Below are 25,634 nucleotides of genomic sequence, written 5' to 3'. Positions count from 1 at the left end.
TCTTTTTGCGTGTACGAGCAGTGATCAAATTTGTCTTGCGAGCAGCGAGCACTTTAGAAGATACATGTAGCGAGCAGCGAGCACTTCGTAAATTTTGCGCTAACCTTAATCTCTTTTTTGTTTTATAAAAGGAAACGTTGTTTTACGCCAAGCAATAGGCGAAACACTAGGCAAAACATCGAGAACTTATCGCGGTTTAACCAATCTCAGCAGTTTATAGCAAATTATGCCTTATTTGATGCTGTTTGACAAATTACGTCAAGAGGGTGGACGCTCAAGGAAATCTAAAGCTTTCTAACCCAACGTTGTGAACACACCACGAGAGGAAGCTAAAAGCTACCAGACTTAGGAGCAGGATTCAAGAAATTTGGAGCAATCGAACACATTTTAACGAGAATCCGAGCATGCGAGCGGTTGCAAAAAATTTGCTAGCACGAGCAAGCCACCACTCATCTAATTTTTTGCGAGCAATTCGAGCAAAGCCCAAATTTTGCGAGCACTTTTAAATTGAATGGGACCATTCGACACCCCTCCTAGAATACATTATTTCAGTCTGACTTTAAACCACTTAATTATAAGTCGCCACTTATTTCTACTTGTGAGACATTTTAAGTTCCTTTTGTTTCGGTGATTCGAAATCAAATTTAGTTTCAAGAAGTTGTTTTGCTGAACATGTTTATCTTGTGCTTGTCAATAAATCACTCTGAAACGGACAACTTATTAATACTTATTATTAATAATTATTAATAGATGTAATTTTTCTTCCCGTGTAGGATGAATGATAAGCGATGTAAGGTAAATTATAGATATGACAGTTGGATATATCTGGTCCGGGTTGTTCGAAAGGTGGATAGCGCTAACATTTGTCAACTGGATAGCGATTTATCCGGTGGATAGCGTTATCCAGCAATCGAAGAACCAGGGCCAGGAAGCGTCCTTTTCCGTTGTTCTAACCTTACTAAGATAACCTTTAACTGATTTGTCAATAAGCCCGTAGGAAAAATATTGCGTTTCAAAGGAAAAGAAAGTTTTTTTTACGTTTTTATGAAAACCCTGAGAAGGGCTTTTTTTTTTTTGTAGGCCCTTTCCATGAGAGTTTTGATTAAGGCCCGGTCCAAACGCCGTTCCACTCATGTGCCGAACCTAAATCCATAGAGTTCGACTTGGAGCGACGGTTAACTCAAACGGTGTGCTTGCGTCGAACTTTTCGATGAGAACATCTGTGTACGCGATGGCGTCATTGTTTAAGACCGAAAGTGCCTTTGGGAACACGTGAATGTTGTTGTTTAGCTGGAGAAGTCATTTTGAAATTTTGTATCGAGCGAATCTAAGGAAATCTGTGTAATCCTCGTCTGAGACAGCTGTAATCTAGAAGTAGAGCCTACGGCATCTCAAGGAAATACAGTCCAGTGGGAGAAATCTTGTACAATCTGCGTTCTGAATACAAAAATTCTGTTTAAATTGAAAAATTGTGGCTAACTTTTCGTTGTAATAGCAATGTTTAGGAAAGCAAATTCAAACGCATGATGTTTGTATTTAGAAAGGTTTTCTCTCGGTAAATCCGACCTGTTAATTACAGAAATCTCATAAGCTGGGCTATTATTACAAAGAGATAGCAAAAGATGAATTTACGCAAAAAAAAAAAACTCGCTTATACAGCTCCGTACTCGTAAATCGAAAGTATAGAAGTGGGCTCAAAAGTAAATCAAAGTGGCTGTGAGCCACTGAACTCGGAAAATAAATTATGAAAGGGTCTTATGAGGTATTGCTCATTAACGAACTACTTGTGATGTCAGGGCAGTCTAGCTTTCGAACAAGCCCATAAAGCTTTTTTTTTTTTTTTTTTTTTTTTCATTCAGAGTTGTGTTGTGGTATTTGCAAAATGAAAAAGTTCAACGTTAAGAAACTGTTTGCTACTCAGGCCTGCCTACACGTTCTACATCACATGTATCTGTACATGTCTTCCTTGTGCTGTAGTCAAACATGGCAGGATCATTTTGTTTGGTCAAAAGTGAGGTGTGGACAGAGCAAAATACTTGAGCCTGCGGTACGTAAATAAATAATTAATATTTTAGCCTTCCGGTAACAGATGCACAGTTAGCGCAGTGCCGGATAAACGCTGGCTCGCCATGCGAGACATTGGGAGTTCGAACCCTAGTGGTGACTGCTGATTAATTTTCTTTTTCCTCTTCATTGTTTCTTCTTTTTCTGTCAAGAAGCCATTTACCGAAAGGTAGCGTTTGTCTTTCCGTTTCTTGTGTTTTAAAAAATCGTCTGGAGCCTTAAATCATTCGTTTATATCGATTGCTTTCGAACTCACAACATCACGTAGGTTTGTGAAGATAAAACCAGGAAGACTTTCCCTGAATCGAATCGCTAAGGAAGAACCATAAGTATTTTCCTGACAATGAAAAAATCGTTATAGCTTTCACCTCTCGAAAGTAACTAAGTTTACGCGCTGCAAGTCATTGTAAAATGGCCTTAGACGGCTAAGGTTCGAAACCGGGGGGGGGGGGGAGACTCCTAAATGAAAATGGCAAGGATGCTTGTCGTCTCGGATCGAAATTAAGGATTCTGGTCTCACTTAGGGTGTTGATGACGAAACGTCACCATTTTAGCTGTCACAGTATCCTTTAGGGTGCGCTCGAGGAAATAACAATGATAATAATAATAATAATAATAATAATAATAATAGTAAAAGAAACGCTCTCATTTAATTTCTGTTTTCAGCGCAGATCTCTCGAGTATGCGAGTCGGGTCTACAAGTGCGCGCGGGTTCCTTTCTTGAACGGTGGCTAGTGAACGAACCTCTTCTGTTTTAAGTGACATCTTTTAAGGGTCTAATGAAGCTCAGGAAACGTCCACATTAGTCTCCCTTTGGAGTTAAATTCAAATTTTCCGACAAACAGCCCTTGCCTTTTCATATGTCAAAACCCTTTGATACCTTCAATCATTCCATTCTTCTACGAAAATTGTATTTCTACGGCATACGTGACAATTGTCATGAATGGCTAAAGGATTATCTTACAAACACAAAACAAATTGTTAAATATAACCAAGTAAGGCCAATCACATGTGGGGTACCACAGGGATCAGTTCTCGGGCCTTTACTTTTTCTAATATTCATCAATGACCTGGTTAATTGTACCAGTAAAGAGTCCCTGTCCATAAATATGGAAAATAACTCGGCAAGGGTCGAAAATTCGATTTCGCTCATATTCCTATGGTAGATAGGCTAGGGCATGACAAAAACTACTGGATAGTCTTTTTGGCAAAATATCCTTTTATTCCAAAGAAATATGCAAATTACCAAAGTCCGTTAAAATCGTCATTTGACGCACCATTTTTTTAAACAAGTTTGAGAGCCTCGCATGCAAAACCACACCATTCGTCCTTCTTTAGAACACTCAAATATTTTTGTGCAATGTTTAATTGTGTACCGGGTTGATTTTAGGGAATGTTGCGGTTTTTGTTGGGTACAGAATAATTAAATTTCGAAGACATGTATTTCATTCACTTAAAAGTACTTCGTAAAAATAACTGATTTTGACCATGTGCGAAACCTTCAAATGGATTAAGCTTCTGGTGGTTGAATCGCAGAAGGATGCTCTACAGATTCCTGTAAAAGTTTCTTTGGGCAAATGATTGTGAGCGACGCAAGAGCTTTTCAAAGTACGTTAAAAATGCAGATATTTGACCATCCGTCGTCAAATTTCAATTTACGGGTTAGACATATATTTTAGCAAGCGCCACATGTCTTGAGCTATATTAAGTTGAAATAGACACAGAGCTGATAATTTCGAAATGTTCTAACCTTATTTGCTGTAAAAGACAGGTCCAAAAGCCGATTTGACGTGTTTCTGTCACCATTCGTCGCACATAAAGCAGAAGTTTGCTTTTGTTTACACAACGTCCGATGTACATCGCCAACTGTCAACTTATCTAATGGTCGAATACCATGAATCTCTGACCCTCTTTCAACACATATGATCACCACTGCATCTAAGTCAAAAACGGCTAAGTGATTTGTAGATAGTTGCTTGCTTTGCACTACACCAAAATATTACGTTTGATCATCGTTTGATCTCTTGCTGCTTGAATCCTTGCTTGCGGCGGTTCCTTGTTTGTTCGTCACGCAATGCTGTCATCCCTTTTTAGGGGGTAGGGGTAGGACAATTTCTATCCTAATACGTAAGGCTCCGGAACGCTCGGAACCAAAGGGAGCACACAATCCTGTTGAGTAGGAAGAGATTAAATTAAGCAATGGAAAGAATGAATAGTTAACCATTGCCCGTGTTGTCATCTTTTACTAGACAACCGCTACCTACCCGCCCTGCGTAAACACTGTAACGCTAAACTCGTACCTAGGTCTTTTCCCGCTGTGCAATTATTTTTGGTTTACATATAATACAGTGGGCTACCCTCGGGGAAATGGGAGGTGGCTACTTAATAGGGGTTGGTGTACCTTGAATATTTTTTCACCATCGGGCTATAAATTTCTTAGTGAACATGGAGTCAATTCAAGACAATCATGATAGACGTCATCCTCGGAGATCGAGGGCCGGTTATTGGGAGCGGGGAAAACTCTTAACGGGTGAGAAAAAAGTTCGGGCGAAGACCCGCTTACACTTTTTCCCCGCCCCCACTAACTGCCCCTGGGTCTCCGAGAATGACGGCTATCATGATTGTCTTGAATTGACTCCATGTTTACTAAGAAATTTAGCTAAATTTATAACCTGATAGTGAAAAAATATTCAAGGTACACCAACCTCTATTAAGCGGCCAAACCCTATTAAGCGGCCACCTCGCATTTCCCCGAGGGTAGCCCACTGTATTATATGTAAACCGAAAATACCGTAAATCCTTGACTTAGCGCCCTCCCCCCTCCTCGAATAAGCGCCCCCTCCCCTCCCCTCCCCCCATTTTGTGGACGAGTAACGAGACAACAAAGGGTGTATAGCTTTCGTCGTGTAGTATTAGATTTGTACATTGTTTCAGTTTGTGAACACGTTTAGTGAACACGTTGAACACGTTAAGTACTAACAGTGCCGCGATTTAAACTGTAGGATCAGCTTTTTATGTCAATAAACAGCTTATGTTGGTGTTTACGCGCAGATGATGTATTAAAAGAATGATCATGTCAGGCTACGATTTGGAAAAAATTAAATAAGCGCCCCCCGTCTTATCCTAAATTTGAAATAAGTGCCCCGGGCGCTAATTCGAAGATTTACGGTAATTGCACAGCGCGAAAAGACCTAGGTACGAGTTTAGCGTTACAGTGTTTACGCAGGGCGGGTAGGTAGCGGTTGTCTAGTAAAAGATGACAACACGGGCAATGGTTAACTATTCATTCTTTTCATTGCTTAATTTAAGTAATGGTTCGGATAACAGCTACCGAGAAAACAATGGAGAGGGTGAAGCGGGAACCGTTTGAGTATCCAGCCTGATCCAATTAATCATTTGACTTCGATTGGCTGAAAGCTCATTTAGCGCGAAATTCAAATCGAAAACTTAAAATGCTAAATTTCGAGAAAGACTTTTGGCACGAAAAAAGACTTGAGTCAATTGTTTGGTATTCTACGCTAGTGTGCGAATTATCGAGAAAATCGAATGTGCGGAAGCAGTTCAAAAACAACATGTAGCTTACTTGTCTGGCAGATACAGTAAATTGATGCTAGGTATGCCTGTATTTTGTCACATCTTTTGAAACAAGATCCACAACTTCATGGGGAATCTGCGAGAAAAACACGTGTGCACGGCGGGACAGAGTTTGCGTTCACGGTGACCGATCACGTCCGAAACAAAGAAACTGACTGAGAAATCCTCCCATTCAAGGCTGTTTTTGATGAAAAAAAATGGCTGACCGGTAAGAAAATGTTGAATTAACAATTAATTCAATTCTAGACAATTCTATGTACCAGGATTTCATATGTTTTGTAGAAAACGTACCTTGGCATCAACATCAGCGGGGGAGGACAATCATTCCGATGGCTCCAAGAGAGCGAAACTCATAACATCGGTAAGCAAAAAATCCTTTCTTTGAAAGAGTTGACATCCAATGAAAATAGAGTACAGCTATGACCATCAAATATTTAACGATCGTTGTATTGCATTTGTTCTCATGTAAAAGCATTTTTAGTGTTTCTCGTAACCGCCTGGCTGTGTTTGTGTTTTGTTTTGTAGAAAGCCCGTCTAATTCACTTGTACGGCAAGAACGTGCAGTCAAATGGAAAGATAAGGACAGTGCAGCAGTTTAGAAGCGGCAAAGACTTCAAAACTATCGCCAAAATTTTTAAGGTTGCTGAAGCTACGGCCGAGGTCTATGGAATTGATGCTTTTGCCGCGGGAGCGCCTATGGACCACGTGCGACTGGCGGAAGTTCTTCAGGTGACTGAAGAAAATTTTGAAAGAATCAAGAGCTGCATTGAGAAAGGCGAAGACCCCAAGTTGCGCGCAATACGGGACGAACTGCACGAGTTGTTCTCGTACAACCAAGTACGTTTTGTTTTAGCCTGTATGATCAGGGACCTTAGTTTGTAAGGCTCGACGTAAGCCGGAAGCCATCGTGTAACAGAATGTCCGACCACAACTTTAGGGTGGGTGGGGGGAAAGGAGGGGGGGGGGTGATTTTTTTTAACCTTTTTATACAGTAAATGTTTTTCTAGAGACGTTTTCTTTCGGCAGAGGTCGTGTGTATGAATTTCGTTTTGATAGAAGTATGAATGCACAGCAGGATCCATTTTCTCAAAATTACCCCCCCCCCCTCCCTCTCCCACCCTTGAAAGTCAAATGGACTACCCCGAACTGCAGCTAGAGAATGGCAATAACAAAATTCTGCAGATAAAACCTTAACAGCTCCAAGCAGAGTAATCAATAAAATAGATATTTTCAGTCAAATTCTGGAAAATGTTGATTAGTAGATATGACTTCCGGTTATATGCATTTTATTAGAATAAATTTAGCTATGACAAAAAACAAAGGTTATTTTATGTTGGCAATATTCCCTTTGGCAAATCTTGGTTAGGATCATAAAGGATTTATAACGATTATCTCAAAATATTGCCAAATTTGTTAGACCCTTCATTTGAACTGCCCATTGAATTTTGTCAACGCCTTGGGTCACAAGTTCAAATTTGTCTTAATGTAATTTAAGGGATTAGTACCAGGGATTTGTTGCTGCAACAACCTTCATGTGTACGCTTAAGGAACAGCCTTGCCACATATGAATCAGTTTCCCCGTGTAATGACTCCAGAGATAACGCATTTACCCAACTTTTCACCAAAGTAAATTTACAAGTACAGAAATAATTTCAGCAGTTATTGCTTATTCAGTAATTATTAGTATAAACCAGAGATGCAACATCAGTCCACTTGACATAATTCATAGAGTGTTCAAAATGTCATGTATTGGTAGTTAGAATAATTTTGTTGTAAATCAAAACAAATATTTTTAGCCCTTTGCCTGGAGCAAAAGTTATCTTGTTCCAGTTTTTTTTTTTAGCTAAACAAAAAAATTAGAACATATTATACACAAGGCTGGCCCCAAACATGTTCAATCATTGGGCCCTTATAATTACATGGTTGTATTGTCATTACATATAAATATCAAAACAAGGAACACTGAAATACACTATTTCCGAAAATTTGAAATACTTTGACATTCCTTGTTGTTACAAGCAATATTTTCCGGACATTTGGTTAGAAAAGTAGTCAAATGCTTGTTATGTTCAGAGAGTCCACTTGACAAGCATGCAATTCAGATTGTTCAACATGACACATGTTATTAGCTACCACGATTTTGTACTATATTAGAACAATACATCCTCTGTGATTACACATTCTTAGTTATTATTGCCACCGTGTAACTTGCCCGCATCTGCAGTGATTAAATAACCATAAAGCCACATTTACCAGACCCAGTGCATTTCCAATGAAATTAAGAGGAACAATTTGGAAAATCATAGAAACCAAGATAGCACTGACCAGGGTAGCAGTTCTGTTTGCCCCACTGCTCTAAAAATCATCACATCATCACATTTTGTAACATGCTGTAGCAATTGCTTCAATGTTGCTCGATGTCTCACTGTGATTGGTTAGCCAATTGGAAGGAAAATATAAACCTATCATTAATAGTTGCTTTCTCAACCTTTTTGCCATTCATTCGCTTCTGTCAATGTCTGCATGTGTTATGATTGGCCACAGGTAATACTTTGGTTTTGACTCTACAGCACTAAATTGAAAATACTAAAAATTATGCGACGAGTAAACATCCTATGATGTGATATAGGAAATTGGTGTAACTGAACAAACTCTTAAAGTACATTGCCAAGTCTCTTGCAACATTGCTGTCAGCCATTTTGCTAAAGAGTTAGCAGAATTTGAAGGGCAGTAAGCTATTACAGCTCCATTATTTTGATGCTTGTGGGAGTCAACAATCATGCATGAACCATCTTGGTTGATGATGAGAAGCATGGTTCTGCCTGTGGTAACAACTGCATTACACCTTGATTGTAGAGTCGAGGCTAATGTGTCAAACACTGATGCCAGCTGATCTTCACAGTCCTGGCCAAAAACATCAATGCTCTCGCCTATGGAGTTCACAAAGCATTCCATGCCAGCCATACTTACAGCATCTTCCACTGACACATCCACTCCCTCTCCTTCAAAAAGTTCATCATGTATTTCATTACCTCTTTTCATTGCCTTGTACAATGCGTACTTCCACTCCATTGAGAGAACACTGCCATGTGGTGGTAGTAAGTTGTCCTGAAGATAGAGGTAACCAAAGTACAAAGCTATGAATGTACAGGCATTGCTTCCACATCTTCCTGCGATAGCTGACTGACAAAAGTCAGACGGGAAACTCCACTGAAGAACATCAGTAAGGCCAGTTACTGTTTTGCCAACCATAACATTCTCACATGGTCCTGTCTGAGGTAGGACATAGACTGACTGCTGTTGAAGTACTGATGACTGCTGCAACATTCGGTTAACAGGAGTAGAACCTTGTGGGTGAAAAGGCTGCTGTTGAGACATGATGACAGGAATCGACTGCTGTTGTGACACCATGACAGGAGCAGATGCTTACGTTACAGGAACACGATGCTGTTGTGACACAGTGATAGGGGCAGGTACATGTACTTGTGTTACTGGAAGAGGCTGCTGTTGTGACATGATGACAGGAGCAGACACTTGTGTTACAGGAATAGGCTGCTGTTGTAACATGATGACAGGAGCAGACACTTGTGTTACAGGAATAGGCTGCTGTTGTGACACAGTGACAGGGGCAGACACTTGTGTTACAGGAACAGGCTGCTGTTGTGACATGATGACAGGAGCAAACACTTGTGTGACAGGAATGGGCTGCTGTTGTGACACAGTGACAGGGGCAGACACTTGTGTTACAGGAACAGGCTGCTGTTGTGACACAGTGACAGGGGTAGACACTTGTGTTACAGGAACAGGCTGCTGTTGTAACATGATGACAGGAGCAGATACTTGTGTTACAGGAATAGGCTGCTGTTGTGACACAGTGACAGGGGCAGACACTTGTGTTACAGGAACAGGCTGCTGTTGTGACATGATGACAGGAGCAAACACTTGTGTGACAGGAATGGGCTGCTGTTGTGACACAGTGACAGGGGCAGACACTTGTGTTACAGGAACAGGCTGCTGTTGTGACACAGTGACAGGGGTAGACACTTGTGTTACAGGAACAGGCTGCTGTTGTAACATGATGACAGGAGCAGATACTTGTGTTACAGGAATAGGCTGCTGTTGTGACACAGTGACAGGGGCAGACACTTGTGTTACAGGAACAGGCTGCTGTTGTGACATGATGACAGGAGCAAACATTTGTGTGACAGGAATGGGCTGCTGTTGTGACTGGGTGGCAGGAGCAGACACTTGTGTTACAGGAATAGGCTGTTGCTGTGACATGGCGACTGGTTGCTGTTGCAGAACCGAGTGTTGCGATGGGTGGAGACCTTGTAATTGAGCTGCTTCCTCCTGCAAGACACCAACAGATCTTTTCCTCTTTTGATGATACGTACTCCACCAGCTACGAATTTGTGTCTCTTTAAGGACCTCGAAACCCCGTTCTCTCATACAAGCAATTACGGCTTTCGGGTCTGCTCTGACACCAGTTGATGCTTGTCGGTTGTAAAAGGAGATCATTATCTCCTTTTGAGCAAGTGAGAAAACCACCCTCTTGCCAGAGTTCCTCTTTAGCCCAAACCCCTTTGCAGGCAGATAAGGCGTCAGGATCCTATCAGTATCAAGTAGCGATGGGAACTGTATTGGTTCAGGAGCATGATTGATGAACCGTATGCTGTACACATCACCTTGGGAAGAGGTGCTATGAAGCTGCTCATCACTGCCTTGTGGTAATTCAGAGGACACAGATGCACCTGTTGACCCAGCCAAAGGTGAACACCTTGATGAAACTTTCCTAAGATGTTCTTTGGTCTTCTTTGAAACTTTTCCAGTACCAGCCAATGAACGTGCTATTACTCCTCCTGCATATTCCCCTTCCAAAGGAAATACAAAGTTTCCAACCAAGGAAATGTCTTTGAAGGTCCCCATTTTCTTGGGAGCTTTGCTTCTATCAATGGACAACTGAAAACAGGAAACATTTTTCATGCTCTGTAGGAGAAAAATAATTATAAAAAGAAATTACTCACACGTCAGCACTAATTGATCTACTATGTTTGCTGTGCAATGACACTAGCACATAAAAATAATTATGGATCACCCTCCCCCAACAAGTTAGCAGCACACAGTCTGCCTCTACATTTAGCTCTACTCTATACTACAAAGGTGTAAAGCATTTTGGTATAAGATCCTGCACTGTCTTGGTGGCATGATCAAAGCATATTTCAACATTCATTTCAACTTTTGATGCTAACTGCAAACTGTGTTTACATACAGTTACAGTGTGCAAGATGTAAGCATAGTTAAGATTGTCCTAAGAACCTGAATTTCAAACAAATTGTCCCCAACTCACTTGAGTGTTTACAGCTAGAGTAGCACACCAGAAATGTGATAATCACCTTGCTTCAAATACATGGGAGGCACAGTGGCCTCATGGTTAGCACGCTCATCTCCGGATCAAGCGGTCCGGGTCCGAGCCCTGGCCAGGGACATTGCGTTGTGTACAAATAGTATATTGTGTACAAGACACTTTACTCTCACACTGCCTCTCTCTACCCAGGTGAATAAATGGGTACCGGCGAACTTAATGCTGGGGGTAACCCTGTGATGGACTAGCATCCCATCCAGGGGGGAGTAGAAATACTCCTAGTAGCTTCATGCTACAGAAACCGGGATAAGCTCTGGCCTGATGGGCCACTTGGCTCATATACAGACTTTACTAGTATTTTTTATTTTACTTCAAATACATGCACAAGGTTGTTGATGTTACAAATGTTTTCTTTGTCTTCAACAAACGATTCTCTTCCAGGTCCACTGTCCTGGGTGCTTTTTAAAATCATTACATTATAAAATGATAAACTCTCTTCATCTACATCTACATGTTCATCAGGAATATGAAAACAGCTGTAACATACAAAAGTTAAAATTGAGCAAATACACATATATTTACCTGCACAAGCTGCCCCAGCTCCTCGCCAGTCTCCAAATCATTGCCAAGACGGACATAACGCACAATCTTGTGGCTAATGTGTGCGAAGTGGGTATCAAGAGCAGTTTTCCCTTCCCCAGCTTCAAAGTTGTTGTATTCCAAAAGATTCAGGTTGAATACCTCGTTCACCTCACAAAGGTAGGCCAGAACAGCAGTATTGTGGTAATGGGGACCATTGTCTGTAGATAGAAGAAGACAAGTAAGAGAAACATGAAGAAGTCAGCATAGAAATATTCATATTATCTTGAACAAGTGACCTCTAGAGAATTTTCATATCCCCAAGCTTAATTGACATATACAGTAATCATGTTGTGAGATCCCTTCAAGACCAAGAATTTACATTGTGATTCCCCCTAAATCTGTTCTTCAGTGTAAAAACTTGGCCTGTTACTTATAACATTTACCTTTATGAAGTGAGGAGAGCTACAAGTAAGATGAGAATCCAAATTCTCCTTGGTGCTTTTCATACATTCTCTTAAATTCAATGTGATTATTGAAAAAATGAGGGATGTAAACAATGTCACCAACCACAGTTTGTGTTAAAAGAGCTTGCGTTGAGCATATGTTGACAAAGGAGGATAAAATAGTCCTGAACAACTAGCAGCAAGTGTAGTCACTTACTGTTATAAATAGGTACAACAATAACTTGCATATTGAAAGTGTGTGTCCTTAATCATGATAGCACCCCAGAAATTAAGCCCTCCTTGGCAAATGATCACCCCTTTCCCCACTTTTCTACACAGTGCCTATGCTTCAACTAAATTTATACTAGCAGAGTATGAGGACGAGAAAATATAAAATCTTAGGCAAGCAGTATCAAATTTATGCAAAATAAAAATATCACAGATACGTTGAGCATCATTGAATAAACAGTCCTATTTCCATCATGAAAATAAGCCTGTCCACATTTGAATAAGGATGATCAATTAATGACACCTGGGTTAATTATGTTTGGAAATTATGATTTTTGTAAACAGTAGCCTGGATAAGAAGTGATAAGAACATGTTTATGAATTAAAAGTAAACTTTCATACCAGAAAAGAGGTACACAGCAAAGCCTGGAAAGGTTCTTTCTAGCCAGGTAAAGCACACATCCAATGCACTCTGGGTAAAAAAGGCATCCTGTTTGGTGTCCTCTGACCACAAGTCAAAAACTTCACTGCTCTTCTCATTATCTGAGACTTTCGCAATTACGTAACATCCATGCAAAGAAATACCTCTCTTCCCATACCAGTCCCTCTGGATTTCTCTGCTTCGCTTTCCTAGTTCAAGTTTCATTTTGTAATCAATTATCATGACACACTCTCCAGGCTTCAAATTCTTCAAAACAAACTGGTAGTAGTCACCCTGATGTTTTGTTCGTAGCAAATGTGACAAATAGTCATAATGTACTCCATACAGCTCTGTTAACCTTGGCTTCAGCTCTGTTTTGCTAGCATCTGGAAGCATTTCAATCTCTCTTAATAGAGAGCTGTACATAGTACAGAAGGGTGAAATATCTGCACACATTGCTTTATGGTCTTCTGAGCAGGCATCAAATGCATATGACATGCACAGTTCAAGACAGGGTGAATGTTTTTGTGCCAGTTTCGAAAACTTGGTTTTCAAAAATTTCTGATAAATACGCACATCTTTTATCATGGATGATGCGTTCAGAACCGGACACATTGAAGATACCTCGTCAATAAGTGAACACAGTTCATCAAAATTACTGTGGCCAAAATCGTCACAAAGGTTACACAAACCTGCCAGCATCGTGTCCATACGGAAATTGGTGGGCAGGTGGGTGTAAATATATGTCCTCTTGACTCCATTGGGGAATTCCAGGAGGTACTGGTCTACAAGTCCCTTGATTGTATCTTGCCAGTACCTGACTGCTGTCTCCTCACCTTCCACCATAACACTACGGCATGACGATGCCCGTGAAACATCATCTCGATAGAGAAATCCAGTTAATTCCTCAAGTACTTGCACACTGACACATTGGCGGGTGAACTTGTACTTGTCTGATGGAACACCTCCACGACCAAAAAGTATGCAATGCACCTTTGCTGCTGTTATGGATTTTGAGGAACACTGGAAATATCGCTGCAAGGTGGAATAGGAAAAGTCCATGGCAACAATTGACAGAAGCCGTCTTTTCTCATCAGGATAGTTTCGAATCCTGCCTAGATCTTGTGCTGCCTCAACACGGGACTTGAAGATGTCTGAGGTCATGCCACTGAAGGAGATTCTACTGCCTTTCAAACTGCCCCCAATCAGTACTCTCTGCTTCTGTTTAGCAGAATTCAAACGGATAGCTTTGTTTTCAGCTCTGTCTTTGCAACTGCGATATTCAGCTGCGAGTTTACGCAGGAAAAAATCATCAGTGTCAGGCTTTGTCTGGCAAACTTCACCAAATGTTCCCTTCCACTTTCCACTGAGGACCAAATCGCTGATAAAGTGAGGAATGTCCTCACTCTTGAAGTGAACAAATTTATTAGCAGAATCTGCCAGAAGATCAATCGTTTTAGCCCTCATTACTTGCTGAGTTCTTTTTTCAGCGTTCTTGTAAGGCCTCAGCGGTAGATCTGGAACCTGGACTTGCTTGGATTCTGAAGGCACCATACAAGAACTTGGATTGTCAATGCTGTCATCAAATGGTGGAATGTCAACAATGAAATCGTCAAAATTATTTCCCGGGGCAGAATCATCAAGGCAAACAGTTGGACTGGCTCTTTCTTCCTAAACAGAACCAACAAGGAGAAAATTAATTTCTCGCTATTTCATTTATTGCAGACTGCTAAGCTCAATGTAATGTATGCTCAAAAATTACTTCAAAATATTTCGACTTCATCGTTCAGTAATGTACAATGATTCGCTTACCTCTAACTTGCTACACTTTTTTTCCAGCACAATTTTCCCTCGGCATGCCAGGCAGATTTTCCTCTTCCTATTTTTGTTTTTAGCAGAGTCGTAGTCGCAGAAGCGAACTTCATCTGGAGCCACAACACGCAAACTGTCCGAAGAAATATCTCCGTGATGCCACGTGTCGTGTTTGACACACGCACATTTACCAACGAACACCATTCGCAGACAAAACGACAGCCAGAAGAAGGAACGAAATATAGAATGAAAACTATATACACTATTTATACTATATTCAATATCTACACTATTTACAATATCGACAAGCGAGATTTTTTGAGAGAAAGTCGTGGATATCATCGATCAAAGATGGCGGTCTAGTTGAACTGACTTCGGTAACTTCCGAAAACGTAACTTCCGCACATTCCAATCTTTCGAAACTTCACCGACTAGTAGAACAATAGATTCTATACCATAAAAGGAAGATACTTCGGCTAAAATCGACAGTCTTCGTTAGAAAATCGGGGAAATAAAGCTTTGAGCCAATAAGAGAAGCAGAAATTAATTAATTAATTAATTCAATTAAAGCGGGTCACTACTGCTCATGCGTTGCGCACCGCCTCTTTCCTTCTTACGCGATGCGTTACTTAATCTCTTCCTACTCAACAAGATTGTGTGCTCCCTTTGGTTCCGAGCGTTATGGAGCCTTACGTATTAGGATAGAAATTGTCCTACCCCTACTCCCTAAATTGGGATGACAGCATTGCGTGCCGAACGAACAAGGAACCGCTGCAAGCAAGGATTCAAGCAGCAAGAGATCAAACGATGATCAAACGTAATATTTTGGTGTAGTGCAAAGCAAGCAACTATCTACAAATCACTTAGCCGTTTTTGACTTAGATGCAGTGGTGATCATATGTGTCGAAAGAGGGTCAGAGATCATGGTATTCGACCATTAGATAAGTTGATAGTTGGCGATGTACATCGGACGTTGTGTAAACAAAAGCAAACTTCTGCTTTATGTGCGACGAATGGTGACAGAAACACGTCAAATCGGCTTTTGGACCTGTCTTTTACAGCAAATAAGGTTAGAACATTTCGAAATTATCAGCTCTGTGTCTATTTCAACTTAATATAGCTCAAGACATGTGGCGCTTGCTAAAATATATGTCTAACCCGTAAATTGAAATTTGACGACGGATGGTCAAATATCTGCATTTTTAACGTACTTTGAAAAGCTCTTGCGTCGCTCACAATCATTTGCCCAAAGAAACTTTTACAGGAATCTGTAGAGCATCCTTCTGCGATTCAACCACCAGAAGCTTAATCCATTTGAAGGTTTCGCACATGGTCAAAATCAGTTATTTTTACGAAGTACTTTTAAGTGAATGAAATACATGTCTTTGAAATTTAATTATTCTACACCCAACAAAACCGCAACATTCCCTAAAATCAACCCAGTACACAATTAAACATTGCACAAAAATATTTGAGTGTTTTAAAGACGGAAGAATGATGTGGTTTTGCATGCGAGGCTCTCAAACTTGTTTAATAAATGGTGCGTCAAATGACGATTTTAATGGCCTTTGGTAATTTGCATATTTCTTTGGAATAAAAGGATATTTTGCCAAAAAAACTATCCGGTAGTTTTTGTCATGCCCTAGCCTATCTACCATAGGAATATGAGCGAAATCGAATTTTCGACCCTTGCCGCGAAATTAAGAATTTGTCTGATTTTTACAGGCAGGCACTCTTAACTATCTACTATTTTCTTTGCTGATTATACGAATCTCTTTCTTTCTGAGAAAAGAATCAAACATAAATAGAGAATTAATTAGGCTTCAAAAATGGTAAATAAGCAGTCAACTTACCCTAAATGTTAAGAAATCAAATTTTATCGTCTTTAAATATCGTAACAAACCGCTCAAAAAGGAACTTAACATGAAATTAAATAACAAGAATTTGGAAAGAGTTAAACAAACGAAGTCTTTGGTAATCATAGTTGATGAACAATTGACATGGAAAGTTCACATTGATTATGTTACTTTGAAAATAATAATTTGTGGCATTCTCCGAATTCTCATGAAAACGCACCATTTTTTCAATTTTTTTTTTTTTTAAATGGCTAAGATTTAATTCCAAACCATGGTAAAGTATTCATTTTTAGAAAGCTTAAATACCAAAGATTATATATATATATATATAGATAGATAGATAGATAGATAGATAGATAGATAGATATATATATAAAATTGGACCCTGGGACTATATTGTAACTTGACACCAGCTAATTAAATCTGCCACCCGCTGAGGAATAACAGGGCTTACTTGAGAAAAGATAACTCCTACAAGAACTGATCAAAATGAATATATATTTTTTAATTTGTTGAAAGAAGACAAATAGCTTAGTGTTTTAAGCATACAGAATTGTGAAAAGTTAAAGGCACATGGAATGGTGAGAAAATCCAGCCTACTTCTCGATGCATAACCTCGTCAAAATGCACTGGATGGAAAAGTGCCATGTTATAAACAGAAAACTTACTTAGAACAACGAATCTTGAAAATGACAGCTCGATTGGACAGATCCTTCTCAAAATGTCTTTTCTCAAAGGCAGAAATAACTCGTTTTGAGAAAACGAGCTTTAAACTTACAGCAACAGAAATTCTCAAAATAAAACATCATTACCTTAAGATTCAAATTCGGTACTCCCGCCTTAAATTAAACGGGCAAAGGTGCAGGTTTATCAAGACGCACATGGTGGCACACTGTATGAAAGAGAAGGCGCTTTGTAATTATATAGTGAGGAACAAGCTTGAAATATTGATTTCCTTTACTGAATGGTTACAGCACAAACTGTATATATTTACTGTATGTTAGCACTCTAACATATTTCTCAGCAACGTCTATCATTGTAATATGTTGGTTTAGGGAGTTTAGATTACATCAAAATAATATTCCCCATTCCGGACGATTTTCTTTATTCTAATCACCTTTTATACTTCATTGCTTGGATGTCTTAAGAGTAAATTAGATTTTGATCATTGTTGAAAATGACTAGAAAGCAAGACGTAAATAGTTTGAGACTCGTTAAAACGTTCTTTTCATTGCAATCGTATGTTCTGTCAACCGAAAGCCGCGTTAGAAATACGTGTGCAGTTAATAATGATAATGATAATAATAATAATAATAATAATAATAATAATAATAATAATAATAATAATATGTATCATACCATCTTGGCGCGCATAATAATAAATCATTGTGCGCGCCAAGATGGCTGCCGGTGTCGTTCGCGTTCTCTTGATTTATTTTATATTTCTAGCCTATTCTGATGATTTTTCGCCCTATGGATGGACTCACTCTGGTTTTAACCACTTCTGCTTTGAAGATACCCATGGATGTTTCTCCGATGGTTTTCCTCCTGGCAATTTTAGACGTGCATTTAGCCTAGTTGGATCTCGCGTGGTGATAAGACGGCGAGAGCTCAGTAGTCTTGAAGTGTTGCAACCATGCTCAAAACAGGCTAAGCATGGGTCTACCTGTTTAGTTCTTCCCTCGAAACCTTTTGTCATGAATTTGACAGTGCATGTTGATATCTCTTCAAATCCAGGACCTGAATCTAACCAAGAAATTACCTCAAGGTCGGTTGGATTATATCATCATTCGTTTTGGTCGCCACAACTTATTACATATTTAAGAAGTGAGTTGTTATCAGTGCGGCGTTTTTCGCCGGCTCGTTTGCCTTTTCATCTGGTTTCGGTCTTAAAGGATTTCAGTTTGCTTCGGACAAGAGGACGTAGAGCAGTTGTGCGGGCGAAGTCACGAACGAGGCAGAGGAGCATAAGGACGCAGGAGGGAGGGGGTGACTCTATTGTTTTCCGGTATTGATTCGTGACAGATTCATCGCTACCAGTGTGAGCGAGAGCTTCGAGTAGCCTATTCAGATTACGCCATTGAAGGACAACAGAGTATCTCTGTGTATCTCTGTGTCGATTGAACCAGCCGTTCCTCTCATCAATCCGTTTGAGTGTTGAGATGTTGTTTATTCCTTGATTTCCACCAAAATTTCCCTGCGATGTGATCGGTTTTTGTCTGTTTTGGAGCACTTTTGGTGGTAGTTATCAGGCCTTTAAATGCAATTCTTTGTGTTTCAACTTCGTTTGCCTTTTGTGTTTTAATTGTGCCCGCTGTATGATGAAATTTGTTGGCTTTAATCATACAGCAGCTTTGTTGGCTTTTGTTGTGAAGGTTTGTTGGCTTTTTTTCCTGTCTCGTTGCAACTGTTGACTTATTGCTGTCCACTGCAATTGCGGTGTTCAGTGTTGTAATTTCATATTCACAACAAAGTTCAAATCAGAGTTAGCCTGAGTAAGCTGTTTTTGGTTTTCTTTTTGCCACTTACATTTTGGTGTACAATTTTGGTGTAAAGATATATAGCATTTAAATAATTACAGTTATGGTGAAATCAATTTTGCTGTATGATTTATTTATCTTTTGTCATAACCTGATAACTTGGCTTATTCCTGAACAGTGTCACATCTTGAATGATGCTGTAGCCTGTTCCTGGTTCTCGGTCAGTGGGCATGATCGAAAAAAATGGCCGAGCGGGTTCAGGTAGAGAAAGAGACCGAAAGCCTGGAACAGGCTGATGATGTTGCAACTGTCCTGCATTGCCATGTTGTAATGGCTCCTATTTCGTAGGCCTCCAGGAATTTCAAGGCTGCATTGTAGTCTTTTCATCCCGTTAAGTTCTCATCATATTCCAACTAAAAAACAACCCTCCACTAAACATCACCAAATAGATATTGCAGGATAGCACTCAAAATAAATGACAGCAAATGCTAAAACATGTGTTAGAATGCTGGAATGCTGTAAAGACAATCAGACATTTATTCTATTTAATTCATTTTGTTTAATTTTAACAAGTTTTATTCCTATTAGCTCTTTTCAATGTGCTGTTTTCAATGGGCTACAACTTTTAGATGAACAAATGGGGACTATTAGCTGATTGTGACCTTGCAAATCAATAGATTCTGATGGATCTATTGGATTAACAACATTTATCAATTTTTAAAATATCGAATTCCAAACTAAAATCACGGAAAAGTTAGCCACAATTAGGCCACCGGCAAGGAACTAAGCTGAGTTTTTCATGTAACACAACTATGTATAATCAAGAGAAAATATGGTCTCTTGGTATAATATTTGCTGCAGACCCACAGGCGGCCCAAGCTCTCAATGTTATCCTTTTTTTTTTTCCTTTTTATGCGAACGTTCAGGCTAACGTGACATATGGCATGTACTATTACATAACGACCGAATTTGTCCACGCGAAACATGACTCACGCCTTGCAGCATATGGAGGTGTTGTTGAATTTATAAAGGTTTGTATGGGAATGCAACGGCTTTGCTTGAAAAGCCAATTATTCATACATTTTGTGAATAATTAAAATCTACTTACCCTGTTGCTGTGTTGTATTCTTTGTTGTTTGCCAGCTCCTCGGGCCGATCTAACGCGATTTCGGCGAGTTATCGTTCTGTGGGTTTCCACTACTAAAAGAAAGACAAGGCCGGACACTGATTTCCGGAGTGCCCGCCGCTCGGAGCGAATGAATCCAGTGAAAATAACCCTGCCGGCTCAATTCCTCCGTAGAGTCGAAGAAGAAATGTTGAAGTTCCATGTCAGTTCACTCGCTACGCGATTCCGTCCACAACGCCTTCGCAACGATACATTTATTTCGAGATTGCTTCGCTCGCAAACTCGAAAACAGCCGCGTCACAAAAGTTAGGACACTTTCGCGGTGTTGGGTAACTATAATTAGCCCGACCGGGGCTAGTCAGCAACGATTTGTCAACGGTCAAACCAAAATGCTCCCCGGGTAACCGGCACTCCCTTTATGGGTTTGACAACTAAAGCACGAGGGTACCCGGGGAGCATTTTGGTTTGACCGTTGACAAATCGTTGCTGACTAGCCCCGGTCGGGCTAATTATAATTACCCAACACCGCGAAAGTGTCCTAACTTTTGTGACGCGGCTGTTTTCGAGTTTGCGAGCGAAGCAATCTCGAAATAAATGTATCGTTGCGAAGGCGTTGTGGACGGAATCGCGTAGCGAGTGAACTGACATGGAACTTCAACATTTCTTCTTCGACTCTACGGAGGAATTGAGCCGGCAGGGTTATTTTCACTGGATTCATTCGCTCCGAGCGGCGGGCACTCCGGAAATCAGTGTCCGGCCTTGTCTTTCTTTTAGTAGTGGAAACCCACAGAACGATAACTCGCCGAAATCGCGTTAGATCGGCCCGAGGAGCTGGCAAACAACAAAGAATACAACACAGCAACAGGGTAAGTAGATTTTAATTATTCACAAAATGTATGAATAATTGGCTTTTCAAGCAAAGCCGTTGCATTCCCATACAAACCTTTATAAATTCAACAACACCTCCATATGCTGCAAGGCGTGAGTCATGTTTCGCGTGGACAAATTCGGTCGTTATGTAATAGTACATGCCATATGTCACGTTAGCCTGAACGTTCGCATAAAAAGGAAAAAAAAAAAGGATAACATTGAGAGCTTGGGCCGCCTGTGGCAGACCTAGCATATAAAAGAAAATTAAGGCTCCTCTTTCTCAAATAAAATAGAACCGAATTACTAATCAAGCCATCACTATTAACCAAATTACGGATATTGCTCTAAATGTAAACTGTAGTACGACAAAGGTGAAAACTTACCTAATCTGGCTATCTGAAACAAGGCTGTTCTTTCCACACAGCCATTCTTTGCACTTTGAAGGGATTGATGAGACGAACCACGCGCACTGAAGAACTGAAATTCCACATACAAGAAGCCAAGTATACCCTCTGTCGAACCTCCTATTCTTGGGTCAAAATGGCTCTGCTTCGCTATGCAGTGGCCCTCGAAAGGTCAACCAGCTAACAGTTTTGCTCGACAAATTGGCTTCAAAACAGAAAGTTCTCGATCAAATTATCTACCTTTTGAATATTTTGGCCACCAAAAAGTACCAAATAAATATTCCTCAATGTAATATAAACCACATATTAATGAACCTAAGAAAATGGGGCAGAATATCGGAGCGAAATGCCGCATTTTTATCAACCTCTTGTACTTCACCCATTGGGCGCCATTTTGAATTTCATCCAAGCCAAACGTGACGTCACACTGGCAGTGATGATTCAACCAATGTTTTGCTTGGAGACGCCCCCTCCCTCCTGATAAGGACGGTTGTTTCAAAGCGAAATGATCGTTTTTCGAAATTTGCATCTTTGCTTAATCGTGACAATCTCGTGAAGGTGCAGATCTCACAAGTTGCTAACACCCAGGATACTTAATTCTCACGCGATCAACTTTTGTTTGCTCAATTCCAGGTCAATAAGGGATAAACCTAGCGTACTGAAAGATTTTGTTGTTGACAAGGATATTGATCTTCTTGCTTTGACGGAGACGTGGCTCAGACCTGGAAATATTGATTGTGTCGAGATTGGTTATTTATGTCCCACTGGTTATGATTTTATCCACATTCAGCACGGCAATCGAGAGGTGGTGATGTCGGCTTGCTTTTCAAAGAAAGTTTGGATATTAAATGCAAAAATAGTGAGTGGAACACTTCCTTCCAGTCGTTCGAATTCTTGGATGTTCGTTTCAAGAGCTCAAAGATGATCAGGATAATAATAGACCATTTTACAGTTGTCTGCTCAGTGACCTGGCCTTTGTATGGCAGCGAGGCTAGAGTTGACCTTGTTTTGATACAGACCTCACTGCTTTTGTCATGTAAATGCACCTAGTTAGCATCAGAACAACTTGTTTTACACAACAAAAGCAGTGAGGTCTGTATCAAAACAAGGTCAACTCTAGCCTCGCTGCCATACAAAGGCCAGGTCACTGAGCAGACAGCTGTAAAATGGTCTATTATCTACCGCCCACCGTCATCTGTGCCTTTGCCAACATTTTATCGTGAATTTTCTCTCCTGCTTGAGGAATTGGCCACAGCATCAGGCGAGCTTTTAATTGTCGGTGATTTTAATCTACATGTGAATTCTTTGCGTGATGCCAACGCATTGCATTTTTGTGACCTAATAGCGTCTTTCGATCTGAAACAATTGGTGACTACGCCGACTCACACAAGTGGTCATATGATGGATTTCATCATTACTAGAAATCAGTGTAAACTTATAGACAATGTTATGGTTCATGACCCTTTGATTTCTGATCATTAGGCTATTTTTATGCATTTATTATTGCACAAACCACAATTTCCAACAAAAACTATTCGCCACCGGAAGCTGCGTTTGATTGATTATGCTGAATTCAATGACACTATCAAGAACTCGTCCTTGTTTAATGAATCACGGCGTGATTTGGATTCGTTAGTTGATTCCTATCATCGGGTCTTGAAGTCCACCCTTGATGATTATGCCCCGAAAGGAACCGTCAGGTAGTTCTTCGTCCTTGTGCGCCTTGGTATTCAACTGACATTAGTGTTCAAAAGAACATAAGGAGGAAGCTCCAACGTAACTGGCGACGTACAAGATTACCTGCAGATAGAGAACGGTATGTGTTTCAGAACAGTGTTGTTAATGACATGATTGCCTCCGCGAAGCACACATTTTATTCATCAGTGATCCAGAAAAATTCAGGGAACTCTGGACTTCTTTTTAGAGAAGCTTCTGCACTCCAGTCCGGTCCAGCGTTATCCATCTGGGCCTAATAACTGTTCTCTGTCCGAATCATTCGTTGAATATTTTGGTGAAAAAATTGTTAAAGTCCGCAATGATCTTGACAAAGTTGATGGAACTCTGAATGACGGTCGAGTTACTTCATGCAATGCTGAGTCTGAAAGTTGTCTAGCTGGTCAGTTGGTAAGTGAATTTAAACTGGTCAATGAGGAGGTCGTATCTGGTTTTGTGAATCACCTGTGTTCAAAGTCCTGTACACTTGATCCAATTCCATCTTCAGTGTTCAAAAGGTGCCGTCATTATCTGCTTCCAGTGATCACTCGTATAGTTAACTTGTCTCTTACAAGTGGCCAAGTACCTGATAGATTCAAGGTTGCCATGTTGAAGCCGTTGCAATTGTTGAAAAAGTGTGGAGCTGATCATGAACTATTTTCTAACTTTCGCCCTGTCTCGAATTTATATTTTCTATCCAAAGTTACGGAGAAAGCAGTTGCAGCACAATTAATGGACCACCTTAATGATAATGAAGGCTTATTAGAAGAATTTCAGTCGGCATATAAATCTCATCACAGTACACAGACCGCGCTTGTGAGAGTTCAAAACGATATTTTGAAGGCTATTGACAATAACAGATCGGTTATATTACTATTGCTCGATTTATCGGCTGCGTTTGATACTGTCGATCATTCGATTTTGTTATCTAGACTACAGAATCGCTTTGGTATTAGGAACACTGTTCTTAATTGGTTTCATTCGTACCTTCACTCACGCGAACAGTTTGTTTCTGTTAATGGAATTGAATCGTCAAAGAAGAATTTACCCCACGGGGTACCACAGGGTTCTGTGCTGGGACCCTTGTTGTATTCCCTTTATACAAGTCCGCTGGGTGACATAGCCAGAAAGCATAGCATACCGTTTCATCTCTATGCAGATGACACACAGTTGTACTTGTCGTTTACGCCCAACTGTTCTAATCACCTATCAAGCTCAAAGATGGCAGCAGAATTATGTGTTAAGGACATTGGGGACTGGAGGCTGCGCTACAAACTTAAGTTAAATCAGGATAAGACTGAACTTTTGGTTATTAGTTGTAAATATCATCCACGACCACCCCTGGACTATATACGAGTTGGCGATGAAGTAATCAAGTCTAGTAAACAGGCCAGAAATTTAGGAGTTGAATTCCATCAATGTTTGGGTTTCAAAGAACACGTTAAAATAACCTGCAAGAGCGCATTTTTCCGCGTTCGTAGTATAGCTAAAATTAGGCGATACCTACCCGAGAGTACTACTGCGACTATTGTTCACGCTTACATAACATCGCGTTTGGACTATTGTAACGCCCTACTGTACGGTCTCCCAAAGTATCTGATTAATAGACTTCAGCTTGTACAGAACTCAGCAGCTTGCCTTGTTACTTTGACGAGAAGGCAGGAACACATCACACCAATACTAAGGAGCTTACATTGGTTGCCAGTTCATTTTAGGATTATTTTCAAAATATTGTTGTTAACTTACAAAGCTCTGAATGGACTGGCCCCTGATTACATTAGGGACCTACTTCGATTTCATATTTCTGGTCGCACACTAAGATCTTCAAACAACAGGTTGCTTGATGAGCCTAGAGCAAATCTTAAAACGTATGGTGAAAGGGCTTTTTCCGTGGCGGCACCAAGGCTATGGAACAAACTACCCCTCCAGATCAGACTTTCATCATCACAGGCAGTTTTTAAGGCTAATCTTAAGACTTATCTTTTTAAGCGTGCATTTGATTTGTAGTTTTTACTTTTTATTTGTAGTCTAATTGTATTATATAGCGTATTTAATTCGTAGGATTTTAACTTTTAGGATTTAGGATTTTAGGTTTTTAAAGGATTAGGATTTTAATTTTAGGATTTTTAACTTAGGATTTTAATTTTAAAGTATTGTAAAGCGCCATTGACAATTAGTGGAAAATGGCGCTATATAAATGTATATTTATTTATTATTTGATAATAATAATAAGAAGAAATAATAATTTATTAATTTATATTGCGCTTTTTAGCATACAATGCATGATCAAAAGGCATTACAATATTAAAATATACTAAATATGCACATAAACTAAATTTAACAATAACAAAGTAATTTAAGCGCAAAAGGCTAAAATCTAACTTAAAAAAAAATTGTTTTAAGACGTAAAAAGACCTGCTTTAAGATTTAAAAGTTAAAATAGAATCAATAGAATCTATACTGCGCAGGCTTGCTGGGAGCGCGTTCCATAGTGTAGGCGCAGCTACACAAGGCATGTTGGTGACGTTCGATATTTTGGTAAGATTGGACTTAAATTATCGAAAGAAAGTCTACTCAAAACTTAATGCTAACATCCAGAAGAAAAATTAAACAGCTGTACGTTCCAGTAGAGAAGTTTTCTCTTTCCCAAAGGTTGCAAAATTTGAAAAGCGAAATGAT

General features: G+C 39.9%; 3 protein-coding genes across 3 annotated transcripts; 1 reads left to right on the top strand and 2 right to left on the bottom strand.

The window, feature by feature from the left end:
• The first annotated feature begins 5,274 nt into the window (after positions 1 to 5,274).
• LOC149104535 (uncharacterized) lies at positions 5,275 to 6,632 on the top strand. Its single transcript, XM_089271005.1, has 2 exons — positions 5,275 to 6,019; positions 6,184 to 6,632. The coding sequence occupies exons 1-2, from the start codon at positions 5,930 to 5,932 to the stop codon at positions 6,538 to 6,540; spliced, it is 447 nt and encodes a 148-aa protein (XP_089127131.1). The 5' UTR covers positions 5,275 to 5,929; the 3' UTR covers positions 6,541 to 6,632.
• A 24-nt stretch (positions 6,633 to 6,656) lies between these two features.
• Positions 6,657 to 9,164, bottom strand: LOC149104534 (uncharacterized). Its single transcript, XM_089270940.1, has one exon. It carries the CDS (start codon positions 9,067 to 9,069, stop codon positions 8,272 to 8,274), a length of 798 nt encoding a protein of 265 aa, XP_089127066.1. The 5' UTR covers positions 9,070 to 9,164; the 3' UTR covers positions 6,657 to 8,271.
• Positions 9,085 to 15,049, bottom strand: LOC149104533 (uncharacterized). The gene is made up of 4 exons (XM_089270784.1): positions 14,507 to 15,049; positions 12,676 to 14,365; positions 11,603 to 11,820; positions 9,085 to 10,644 (listed from the first exon to the last, which is right to left on the bottom strand). The coding sequence occupies exons 1-4, from the start codon at positions 14,846 to 14,848 to the stop codon at positions 9,085 to 9,087; spliced, it is 3,810 nt and encodes a 1,269-aa protein (XP_089126910.1). The 5' UTR covers positions 14,849 to 15,049.
• Positions 15,050 to 25,634: the final 10,585 nt, after the last annotated feature.

The sequence above is a fragment of the Orbicella faveolata genome, unplaced genomic scaffold (assembly GCF_042242905.1).
Source record: "Orbicella faveolata isolate gen_17 unplaced genomic scaffold, um_ofav_v1 contig_34, whole genome shotgun sequence".
Lineage (NCBI taxonomy): Eukaryota > Metazoa > Cnidaria > Anthozoa > Scleractinia > Merulinidae > Orbicella > Orbicella faveolata.
Note: the sequence above shows the minus strand (reverse complement) of the source record. Positions and strands in the feature narration are given on the sequence as shown.

What these genes read in the sequence shown, in the direction of transcription:
- LOC149104535 (XM_089271005.1), top strand. Translation starts at nt 5,930, where the DNA reads ATGTTTTGTAGAAAACGTACCTTGGCATCAACATCAGCGGGGGAGGAC. An exon ending in GAGCGAAACTCATAACATCG is followed by an intron (nt 6,020 to 6,183) that starts GTAAGCAAAAAA and finishes TTTGTTTTGTAG; the next exon opens with AAAGCCCGTCTAATTCACTT.
- LOC149104533 (XM_089270784.1), bottom strand. Translation starts at nt 14,848, where the DNA reads ATGATATCCACGACTTTCTCTCAAAAAATCTCGCTTGTCGATATTGTA. An exon ending in TGCTGTGTACCTCTTTTCTG is followed by an intron (nt 11,821 to 12,675) that starts GTATGAAAGTTT and finishes TTCTATCTACAG; the next exon opens with ACAATGGTCCCCATTACCAC. An exon ending in AGCTGGGGCAGCTTGTGCAG is followed by an intron (nt 10,645 to 11,602) that starts GTAAATATATGT and finishes TTTCTCCTACAG; the next exon opens with AGCATGAAAAATGTTTCCTG.
- LOC149104534 (XM_089270940.1), bottom strand. Translation starts at nt 9,069, where the DNA reads ATGGTGTCACAACAGCAGTCGATTCCTGTCATCATGTCTCAACAGCAG.